Source organism: Stegostoma tigrinum, chromosome 16 (assembly GCF_030684315.1).
Source record: "Stegostoma tigrinum isolate sSteTig4 chromosome 16, sSteTig4.hap1, whole genome shotgun sequence".
Lineage (NCBI taxonomy): Eukaryota > Metazoa > Chordata > Chondrichthyes > Orectolobiformes > Stegostomatidae > Stegostoma > Stegostoma tigrinum.
This window is the reverse complement of record NC_081369.1, coordinates 35,131,321-35,142,161: the sequence shown is the minus strand read 5'-3', so window position 1 is coordinate 35,142,161 and position 10,841 is coordinate 35,131,321. Positions and strand designations below refer to the sequence as shown.

The following is a 10,841-nucleotide window of genomic DNA, read 5'->3' as shown; positions in this document are numbered from 1 at the left end:
CCTACTCAGCCCGAGGCAGGAGTGGATCCCATGCTGCCAGCCATTAAGAACTTCATTCAAAATGCATTAGCTGACCCAGGAGCAATAGTTAAGCTTGTCAGAAGTACCTGGAAAACAGAAGGAGAACATCAATGCTATATGCCCCATGTTGGATCTAGCACAGTGTCTAGCTACCTCATGGATAGCTCAGAGACTGCCATGAAGAGCCAGATCCAGCAGAGCGCTTAAGAGATGCTTGCAGACCTACAGTCTATTACTAGCAATTGATTAAGGAGGCAAGGGACAAGGTATCTTGACCTCACGTTAGTTACCCCACTCTCACAGGAGATGGTCCAGTGCCAGTAGTCACCCAGCCATAGGAGGAACCAAGTGTAGGCCCCTCATCATCTCTTCTCAGGATGGTTCAGAGATACATAGCTCCTCCACCTCCATTCTACCACCAACACTATAAACCTTGTGGGAGTTCCAGTAAAGGAGGGTAAGCCTAAATCTGAATAGGACACCCTCAGCACATCTGGACTCTTGCTCTAAACACCCCAAGAATGATCCATCTAAAACTTCAAAGGCAACAGGTTTCACTGTATGCCAGTCTCCATCCACCTTAGCTGCAGGCCCTGGAGCTGCACCTAGACATAGTGGGAGGGAGAAGAAAAACAAACAACATGTGGGCACATAGGTGAAGAGGGCAACACTTCATTTTAAATCAAATCGCATTTTGTAAATTTCAATTCACCTCCATCACTTGTCTAGTTGATTGTCATTTCAGCTGAAGCTGCTAAAGATTCCTTGCCTGAGTGCCAAACAATGATTTCAGAGTTTTCCATTGCATTCCAACAGCAAATTTGCAGTCAGTGAATGATGCTATCACCCACTTAGTTCCAATGAGAAGCCGTTGTCAAATTCTTTTTGGCTTGCTGTGTCTTATATTGCTGCTGTTGATCTTAGTGAGGGTGAGGTACCTCTTCGGAAGAGTGCTACCATTTTTTATAACTCTTTTTCCATCATTTCTCTTTCTCACCTGCTCCAATTGACCAGAGCACAGCCTACAAAGATTATGTGGCATACTGTCTGTCTGCAGTGAGCTACAACAAATCCCCACATCTATGCAAGCACGGAAACCTCATTTTGTGGAGAAATCACATAGTCTGAGGGGATTTAATAGAGACATACAAGATTATCAGAGGATTAGATAGGGTGGACAGTGAGAGTCTTTTTCTGAGGATGATGACTTCAGCTTGTACAAGGGGACATAGCTACAAATTGAGAGCCCTGCCTGCCAATGTAGTTAACGCAGCCATATTAGAGGCATTTAAATAGTCCTTGGATAAGCATATGGATGATAATGGGATAGTGTAGGGGGAGGGGCTTAAATTAGCTCACAGGTTGGTGCAACATCGAGGGCCAAAGGGCCTGTTCTGCGCTGTATTGTTCTGTCTATGGTTGTGCAGTGAAAGAAGATGCTGCACAGTAGATACGCTTCGTTATAAGGCTCTGCCTTGATCAGAGGGTTGTGTAAGGGTTATCTTGCATGGTTGGAGGGGGAAGCCCTTATCTCCCACTAATCATCCTTGTAAAGCAGTGACCCTTGGAAGAAGAAATCAGAGTTATCAATGATATCATTATGATGGAAGCTTCAAGGGTATCTGATACAGCCTGGTAAGATGTAGGCCTGGAGCCACATGTGAGATTTGTGTAAAAAAAGCAGTTCAAGGTTGAAGAAAACAGTTCCAGGACTATGTGCAGTTGTGAGATCTTGGAATATGTTTATTAATTGTAAATGTAGATAACAGTTTATAGATCACCTGAGAATACTTCTGCTTCACTGAAGTTGCTAGGATTAATTTGTAATGATCAATGCCATGGTCAAAATTGCTTGTGTCCAAGATTTGTAATTGACACGATTGGTCACTACAAGAGATAGGCATGCAGAATTCCGTGATTACAAATGTCTTTAATCTGTATTGTGTAAGTGCCTGATTAATACACTTGCCCCTTGAGGAACCTCTCATTATTCAGCGGGCTGATTCCCTCAAACAAAAAGTATTCAGTCTGCTGTTGGTGTGGTGGCAGCCATTTTTCTTTTTCATTGCAGATCTTGTGATTCAAATTTGGAAGGAAATGCTGAGTTGTGCTTTGCAGAGAGAATTGTAAGCTCAGCCTGTTAATTGGATGATTTCCCCAAAGTGCCTTTCTGCATTCCAACCTCATCAGTTTTGAAACACTAATCTCCAGCATTTGTTGTTTTCAGTACAGATTCCAGCATCTGCAGTAATTTGCTGCCATTTCGTTTGTTCTGTTGTTCAACTAGTGCCCTCACTGCAGCTTTAACAGTTGACTCTTCCAGCAGCTTAACTGGCAATATTATTAAACCGTTAAATGTCACAGAATTGTTCTGATTCTTTACTGTTCAATGTGGGGAAAATAAAAGCATTCCTTGGATACATAAAATAAAACCACTGCTTTACCACGGGTGATTTGGTGATCAGAAAAATAATGCCTAAGAGCACTTCTAGAGATAGAAAGAAAACAAATAAAGCCACAACTTTTTCCATGGGCTTGATTTTATGGACCACCCATGGACAGGAATTAGGGAAGTAGTGATACTATAAATAAGGCGTTGTGCTATCAACAGCAAGCAAGTATTGTGTGGGTGGCCCCAATTGAAGTCATCAGTTGGCAATAAATGCCTGCTTCGGGATCTCATTCTGCCACTGCTCAGATTTAGCAGGTGTAGGAAAGGCTCATGTGCATGCTTCAGGTTGCTAGCCAGTGAAGGTGGGTGCTTACTTTCTGGACCCTGGTCTCTAAGTTAGCTGAATAGATAAAGGCTAGAATCTATCCCTCCAAATGTAAGGACACTCTGAAAACATTAGGAAGTCTTTTTAGCATAATGGTGATCCATGAAAGATAATAACTCTAATCAGCTTTAACAGGACTTGTGGAAAGTAGTAACTTTCTGAAGAAGGGTCCGGACCTGAAACGTCAGCTTTCCCGCTCCTCTGCTGCCTGCTGCATTCCTCCAGCTCTACACCTTGTTATCTATTAATCAGATAATCTGTTCTTGCAATTTTATCATGGGATAAACATAATAATGTCTTTGGGATCTTTTATGTCTAACTTCAAAGGCAGACAAAACCACAGTTTAACGTCTTATCCATAAATGGCGGAACCTCCACCAATGCAGCACTCCCTCAGTATGTACTGGGTTATCAGCCTGGATAGTTTTGCATAAGGTTCTTGAGTGAAACTTGAACCCAGGGTCTTGTGATTCAAAGGCAAGATTGGTACATGCTGAGGCACAGCTGACTACTTATCAATGTCTTGCAGCAAAGCTATGCATTGCAAGAATAGCAACTGATACTAATAGCATGTGTATATACACCAATGTCTCAAGATAATCTTTTTTTAAGACATAGGTGGATTGGCCATGCTAAATTACGCATAGTCTCTAGAGATGTTCAGGCTAGATGGATTAGCCATGGGAAATGTAGGGTTACAGGGATAGGGTAGGCAGTAGATCTGGGTGGAGATGCTCTACTGAGAGTCAGTATGGACTTGATGGGCTGAATGGCCTGTTTCTGCACTGTAGAGATTCCATGATATGGTATTAGAGATTTGAATAGGTTTTTTTTCCCAGCAGTTTATTTCCTCAGGTACAGTCATGATAGTCCTTTTGTGAACTTCTGTTGCTCTATATGTTTAATGTTATAAATTTACTTCTAATATTGTATCTTTCTGATTATTTCTTTAACTTCTGATTGCTCTTAAGGAAATAATGAGCTTGACCATGCTGATAATATGAATCAGGGATGGTGAAAAGCTGCAGAAGGGTAGCCAAGAAATGTTCTGCATGGACGTTGCACCTTCTCCTGATCAATGATATAATTTGATGGCATGTTGATTTTCTGAAGCTGTCTGCTTACCTGAAAAATACAAAAATACCTGATTAAACTTACATATAAATGTGTGATGTAATTCATTTACTACAGGAAATCTTAAACATAATGACCCAGAACTTGCTGGGGTTGTCAGAATGACATTCGCTACCAAAAGTGCATTTAGTATACAGTTTAGAGGTCATATTAATGGCTGGACAAGACACTGGTTAGGCCACTTTTGGTATACTGCATACACTTCTGCACTCCCTGCTGTTGGAAGGATGTTGTGAAACGTGAAAGGGTTCAGAAAAGATATACAAAGATGTTGCCAGCATTGGAGGGTTTGAGTTCTAGGGAGAGGCTGAATACGCTGGGGCTATTTTCCCTGGAGTGTCAGAGGCTGAGGGGTGACCTTTATAGAAGTTTATAAAATCATGAGGGGCATGAATAGGGTGAATAGTCAAGGTCTTTTGTCCATTGTGGGGTAGTCCAAAACTAGAGGGCATAGGTTTAAGGTTTTAGAGGAGAAAGATTTAGAATAGAATTCCTACAGCGTGGAAGCAGGCCATTTGGCTGGTTGAGTCCACACCAACCCTCTGAAGAGCATCCTACCCAGACCCACTCCTCTACCCTGTGACCCTGTATTTCCCATAGCTAATCCACCTAACCTGCACATCCCTGGACAAACTATGGGTAATTTAGCATGGCTAATCCATCTAACCTACACATTTTTGGACTGGGGAGGAAACTGGAGCACCCAAAGGAAACCCATGTAAACACTGGGAGAACATGCAGAACGATGGTGTTTATATGGAACGAGCTGCCAGGGGAAGTGGTGGAGGCTGGTACAATAACAACAATTAAAAGGCAACTGGATGCATAAATGAAGAGGAAGGGTTTAGAGGGATATGGGCCACATGCTGACAAATGGAACTACATTAATTTGGGATATCTGGTCAACATGGATTAGTTGGGCTGAAGCGTCTGTTTCCATGCTGTACGGTAGTGAAAATGATGTACCTCATGAATTGGGGATTACTGCACGTTCCTGGTGGATTTGTAAAATGGCCGTCTTGCCATTAACCTCTGGGGGTTTCATGATGTTACTGCATTTGCACATTAATTGTACCAATAACCAGTGACGGTAAGTTAAGTAACAAGCAAATATTTCTGTGTTGAAGGATGCAGGAGTTAAAAGGGCACACAGGTAATGTGCCCTGTTTCAGCAAATTCTGGGCCAATGTGTTTAATATTAAATTCTAAGTATTTTACTGTTTATAATGCTATGCCGTATAATTTTGCACCAATTCCGGCGCAAGAAAAACAAAGGAGATGCTTAAAGTGGAAATGAAGAGATCTCATTTCTTCTAGTAATCATCAGAGTAAACACTCTTTGCAAAGAAACCTCATAGATGTTTTGATCGAGGATTATCATCACAGCTATCAGTATCACTTAAGTCAAAAATCACAACACCAGGTTATAGTCCCACAGGGTTATTGAAATCACAAGCTTTCAGAGCACAGCCCCCTTTGTCAAGTACAGTGAGAGGAGAGCACACAAACAGAGTTTATAGGCAGACAGAGCAAAGGATCACGTAGCTGGTGTGAGTAGAGTGAACAGACCCAAAATGGCTGGTTGACAGCCTCCTGTCGAATCTTTAATCATTCATACATTCCCGCATTCTAGAAATTGCAGAACCAAGATATGAAGAACTCTGTTAGTTTCAATTGGATAAGATGCAAATTCCAGAATCTGTATGTATGAATGATTAAAGATTCTACAGGAGGCTGTCAACCAGCCATTTTGGGTCTGTTCACTCCACTCACACCAGTTTTACGATCCTTTGATCTCTCCGCCTTCATCTGTGTTTGTGTGTTGTCCTCTTACTGCACCTGACAAAAGGGTTGCGCTCTGAAAGCTTGTGATTTCAAATAAACCTGTTGGACTATAACCCAGGGGGTGTCGTGTGATTTTTGATTTTATCCAACCCAGTGCAACACCGGCACCTCCACGTCACAGATTTAAGACTGCTTGTATTGCTTGACATCAGTAACCATGAAGTACTACCATCATTTGATGACCAAATTGTTTTGCATTCCTTTGCTGGAATAAAACTTTTAATAAATATTTTCTTAATGCTGAGAAAATGAGAATGGCATTATATTTCTGTGAATGCATACTTAGAACACTTGCATGTTATTGGTGTAATTGATTTGCACAAATATCAGTAAAATCTGCGTATAGCGGAGCAACTAAATTTTCTTGTTTTGTTTACAATCTGTGGAAAACCTTCTAACTGTAAATGTTATAATTTTAGTCTTAGTTGCACTTGATTTCTTTTTCTCCACATGCAAACATTACAGACATATTTACACACATCCAAATAAAATAGAAATATTAAAAGCTAGGATGGACAACTTAAATATGTATTATCTAAAGCTCTAAGATGTTATCAAATGAATTAAAATATTTAAGAATCTGCCATCTTAGTCCTAGAAATTTTCATTTTGCTAGAACATAATCTTAATAGAGATAATAAACATATTCTTTGATTCATTCTTTAGGCTTTAGAAGTATTAATTTTCTAAAGACCACCAAAAAACGATAAATTCTATTACTATGTGTTATGTCTTACAATCTATGTTGAGTCCCCAATCTTCATTGTGTTACCACAGGGAATTATCAGGGATTCAGAGATAGTAGGAACTGCAGATGCTGAAGAATCTGAGATACCAAGGGATTCACCCTTTATCTTCAGTCACTTGGTTGTAATTAACTACTGAGCACCCCAAGCATAATTCTGGAGCAAGTCCTCCGTTAGAGACAGGACAAGAAAATTCGAAAATATTCCTTAAAGAAAAATGATTTTCCAATGTCACCAACACTACAAATACCGGCAACTGTTGAAGCACTCCAGTTTAGAAAACTACATTGTGTTTGACAGAGATTTGGGCTTAACGAGGATTCGGGCCCGAAACGTCAGCTTTCGTGCTCCTAAGAGGCTGCTTGGCCTGCTGTGTTCATCCAGCTCCACACTTTGCTATCTCCGATTCTCCAGCATCTGCAGTTCCCATTATCTCTATTTAAAATGCAAGTTCGTTTTCTGTGATGCGTATTTTTTTCCAGAATTTTTAATTTAGCAAGATATAGCTTACACATATTTTATGAATCACAGTGTAATGAACCTGTTTACAAAAAATGCTCACTTCTTCAGCTTTTTTAAAAACTCGGAGAAAGTTTAAACCGAGCAGCTTTTTAATGTCGTTGTCACTCCAGTTACGCTGGAGAAGTTCAGCAATTAATGCAGGATATTTTGAAACGTCTTCTAAACCAATAGGACCCCTTTAAAACCAAAAGAAAAGACATTATATATTTTTTTCGTTTCAACGAATAAATAATCGTAGGCTTAAAATCGGAACCAACCCCTAAGTACCTGTCAAATCCATCGAAGTCACTGCCAATGCCCACGTGATCGGCACCAGCAACATTTCGAATGTGGTCAAGATGGTCTGAACCAGGAAACAATTTATTAAAGAAAGGGAACTTCATCCCCTCTTACCATTCAAAATAATGATAGGTCATACTCACCTGCCACTTGGGATAAGGTGGCAGTTCCGTTACAAGAAATAAAGTTAGGATAAAAATTTACCATCACAATACCTGAATTGTTTGCCTGAAAAATAAACAAAATAGACAATTTACACATTAAATTTTATTTGAAGTTTGTATTTAACACTGCATTTACTTGGATATTTTTGGTTTGTATGATTCAGTGATTAGCATCGTGGAATCATGAATATACTTTTAAATTCTAGCAAAACTCAGTACTACAATGATTAGAATGAATAATATATGAAATGGGCTGAATTACAATTCTAAATACAACTTACGAAGTATATTGTTGATTATAGTTAACACACATGGCAAAATAAAGCATGTTTGTAGGGTACAAAGATATTCCAAATATCAAAAATCTAAAATGAAATGCGCATTGGTTGAATCAGTACCTGAAAAAGGTACATTAATGTTTTGATATGTGTAATTTTAATCATGCATGTATTATACACATTTAGACTCCTAAAGAGACAGTATGCAAGATGACAAATTATTTAACTTAACGTACACTACAATTTAATAGAGGCAGCTTTATGGGATTTTGAAGTACCAGTAAAAGCTATAACTGCAACTCCATAGGAGCTTTGGTTGAATCACATTTGGAGTACTAGCTTGAAATTCTTCCACAAGACACTGGCAAGACCAATATTTGTTGCCAATTCCTAATTACCCTTGAGCTCAAAGCCTTGTTAGACCTTTGGTGAGGGCAGTTAAGAGTTAATGAAATTGCTGTGGGTTAGGAGTCTTATGTAGGGCAGACAAGTGAAAATGGCAGAGCTCCTTCCCCAAAAAACATGAGCAAACCGGACATGTTTTCACAACAATTGAAAATAGCTGTCATGTTCACAACAAACCTATCATCAATTATGCTCAGATTTTGCCTTAATATTGAATGAAGGCTAACTTGTCTTGGAGGTGATGCAGTGAAAGCTCACAAGGAGTAGCTGCATGATGAGAAGTTGAGTAAGTTTTGCCATTACACTCTGGAGTTTGAAGAATGAGAGGTGATCTCATTGAAACAGAAAACATTCTGAAAGGCTTAGCATGCTAGACTCTGAAGGGGTTAATATGAGAAGTGGATGCAGAGAAGTAGAGAACCTGTTGGCAGACAGAAAGAGTTGGAATAAGTGGGTCTTTTTCTTAGTGTTTGACAGTGACAGGTAAAGTATTCAATGCTTTGACCCAAGCTGTTCACCATATAGATTAATGATTTATTGTTTGCAGATGACACAAAGCTGGGTGAGAGGGTGAACAGTAAGGAGGATGCAGAAATGAGACTAAAAGGTCTGTTTCCATCAAGATATCTCTATCACTTTTGACAAATTATCTGAATGGGAAAGTGAGAGATGTAATGAGACTCAAGTGTCTTTGTACACCAGTCACTGTAAGTCAGCATACAGGTGCAGCAAATGGTGAAGGAGACAAATGGTATGTTGGCCTTCATAGCAAAAGGATTTGAATACAGTAACAGGAATGTTTTGCTGAAATTACTCAAGGCTTTGGTGAAACCAAATCTGGAGTATTGTGTGCAGTTTTCATCCCCTTATCTGAGGAATGATGTTCTGGTTATTAAGGGAGTGCATTGCTGGGATTGCAGGGCCAATGAATGAAGAAACACTAGATCTGAATAGATCTCATAGAAACCTGTAAAATTCTAATAGGACTCAGGTGGGATAAATGCAGGAAGGATATTTTCAATGACTGGGGAGTCTAGAACCAGTGATCACAGTCTAAGGAAGTGCAGTATGCCATGTACAACTGGGATGAGGAGAAATTTCTTCTCTCAGACAATAGTGAGCCAGTGGAATTCTCTGCTACAGAAAACAGTTGAGACCAAAATGTCAAATCTTTTCAAAAAGGTTTTAGATATAGTTCTTAGGACCAAAGGGATCAAATGGTATGTGTAGAAAGTGGAAACACAGTACTGTGTTGGATGATCAGCAGTGATCACAGTGATGGTGTGGACATGCCAGTGTTGGACAGGGGTGGACAAGGCCAGAAATCACATGACATCAGGTTATCGCCCAAAACGCTTATTTGAAAACACAGACTTTTGGAGTGTAGCCCCTTTGTCAGGTGAAGTGAGAAAGAAGCACAGAGAACACAGAATTTATAAGTAGAATTTAAAGATCAAAGGGTCACAAAACTGATGAAGATGTATTAAACAAACCTAAGATGCTGTCAAACCTTTAATCAGTCAGAAGGTTTTAATTGATTAATGTGTATATGTAAATCCCTGAATTCCTTTCAAGTCACTGCTCTGAGAGAACTAAAGGTTTTATCAGTGTAAGGAGGAGACATTTTAGATCCTACAATGCATGTTAGGTGCAACACCTTGTTTGGAATCCTTTTGCATTTTGGTTTGGAGTCAAACTGGTTTTATTTCTAAAGTAGGAATTGATAAAACACCACTGACTGTCTATAAATTGTGTTTTTTGAACAAAATAGAATGTATTTGCAAATACAATTCATCCCATAGATGTATGTGTGTGTGTGTGAGAGAGAGTGAGAGAGTGTGTGTGTGTGTATAGTATGGTGGTGTCACCTGTAGTGCAACCTGAACCCAAGATGCCAGTTGAGATTATCCTTATGGATACCAAATGTGGCTATCAGCCTCCGCTCCTTAACTCAGTGTTGTTCTGTATCCCGAAGTCTGCCTTGGAGGATGTTTACTCAAAAATCCAAGGCTGAATGTCCTCGACCGCTGAAGCGATTCCCCCACTGTGAGGGAACATCCCCGTTGGCAATTATTGTGCAGTGTTCATTCATCCGTTGACACGGTTTCACTAAAATGCCTTGCCTGCAGTACACGAGATAGACAATTGTTGGCTGAATCACATGAGTATCGGCCGTACACATGGTGGATGATGTTCCCATGTGTGATGGTAGTGTCCACGATGAAGACCTGACATGTCTTGCAGAGGTTACCATGGTGGGGCTGTACAGTGTGTGATCAATGTTGCCCTGAAGGCTGGGTAGTTTGCTGCGAGCAGTGGTCGAGCTGTCGCAGACATTCGGCCTCAGATCTTCGGGTAAACATCGTCAAAGGCAGACTTCAGGATACGCAGCTGCACAGAGTCACCAAGCAGAGGCTGATAGCCAAGCTCAGTACCCATGAGGATGGCCTCAACCGAGATCTTGGGTTCATGTCATATTACAGGTGACCCCACTACACTATACACACTCTCTCACAAAAAACCTTTCTCATGCACGCACTGTCTCTCAAGCACACACACACGGTCTCTCTCTCTCTCTCTCACTCTCCGCCTCTCATTCTCTCTCGCTCACTCTCTCTCTCTCGCTCACTTCCGCCCCCTCACAGAAACACATTCTTTCTCTCTTTCCCT

At 40.3% G+C, this 10,841-nt stretch overlaps 1 protein-coding gene across 3 annotated transcripts in view; it reads right to left on the bottom strand.

Annotated features, from left to right (window-relative positions):
* Nucleotides 1–1,745: 1,745 nt before the first annotated feature.
* LOC125460023 (dipeptidase 1-like) overlaps nucleotides 1,746–10,841 on the bottom strand; it is a 29,085-nt gene continuing 19,989 nt past the window's right edge. For 2 of the 3 annotated variants that reach the window (XM_048547053.2, XM_048547056.2), the window contains 4 exons: nucleotides 7,468–7,552; nucleotides 7,313–7,388; nucleotides 7,086–7,221; nucleotides 1,746–3,923 (listed from right to left, as the gene is read on the bottom strand). In XM_048547053.2, coding sequence (XP_048403010.1) covers nucleotides 3,804–3,923; nucleotides 7,086–7,221; nucleotides 7,313–7,388; nucleotides 7,468–7,552 — 417 coding nt within the window. In that variant the 3' untranslated portion in view covers nucleotides 1,746–3,803. The remainder of the gene's footprint in view (nucleotides 3,924–7,085; nucleotides 7,222–7,312; nucleotides 7,389–7,467; nucleotides 7,553–10,841) is intronic. The other variant, XM_048547054.2, reaches the window with a different exon arrangement.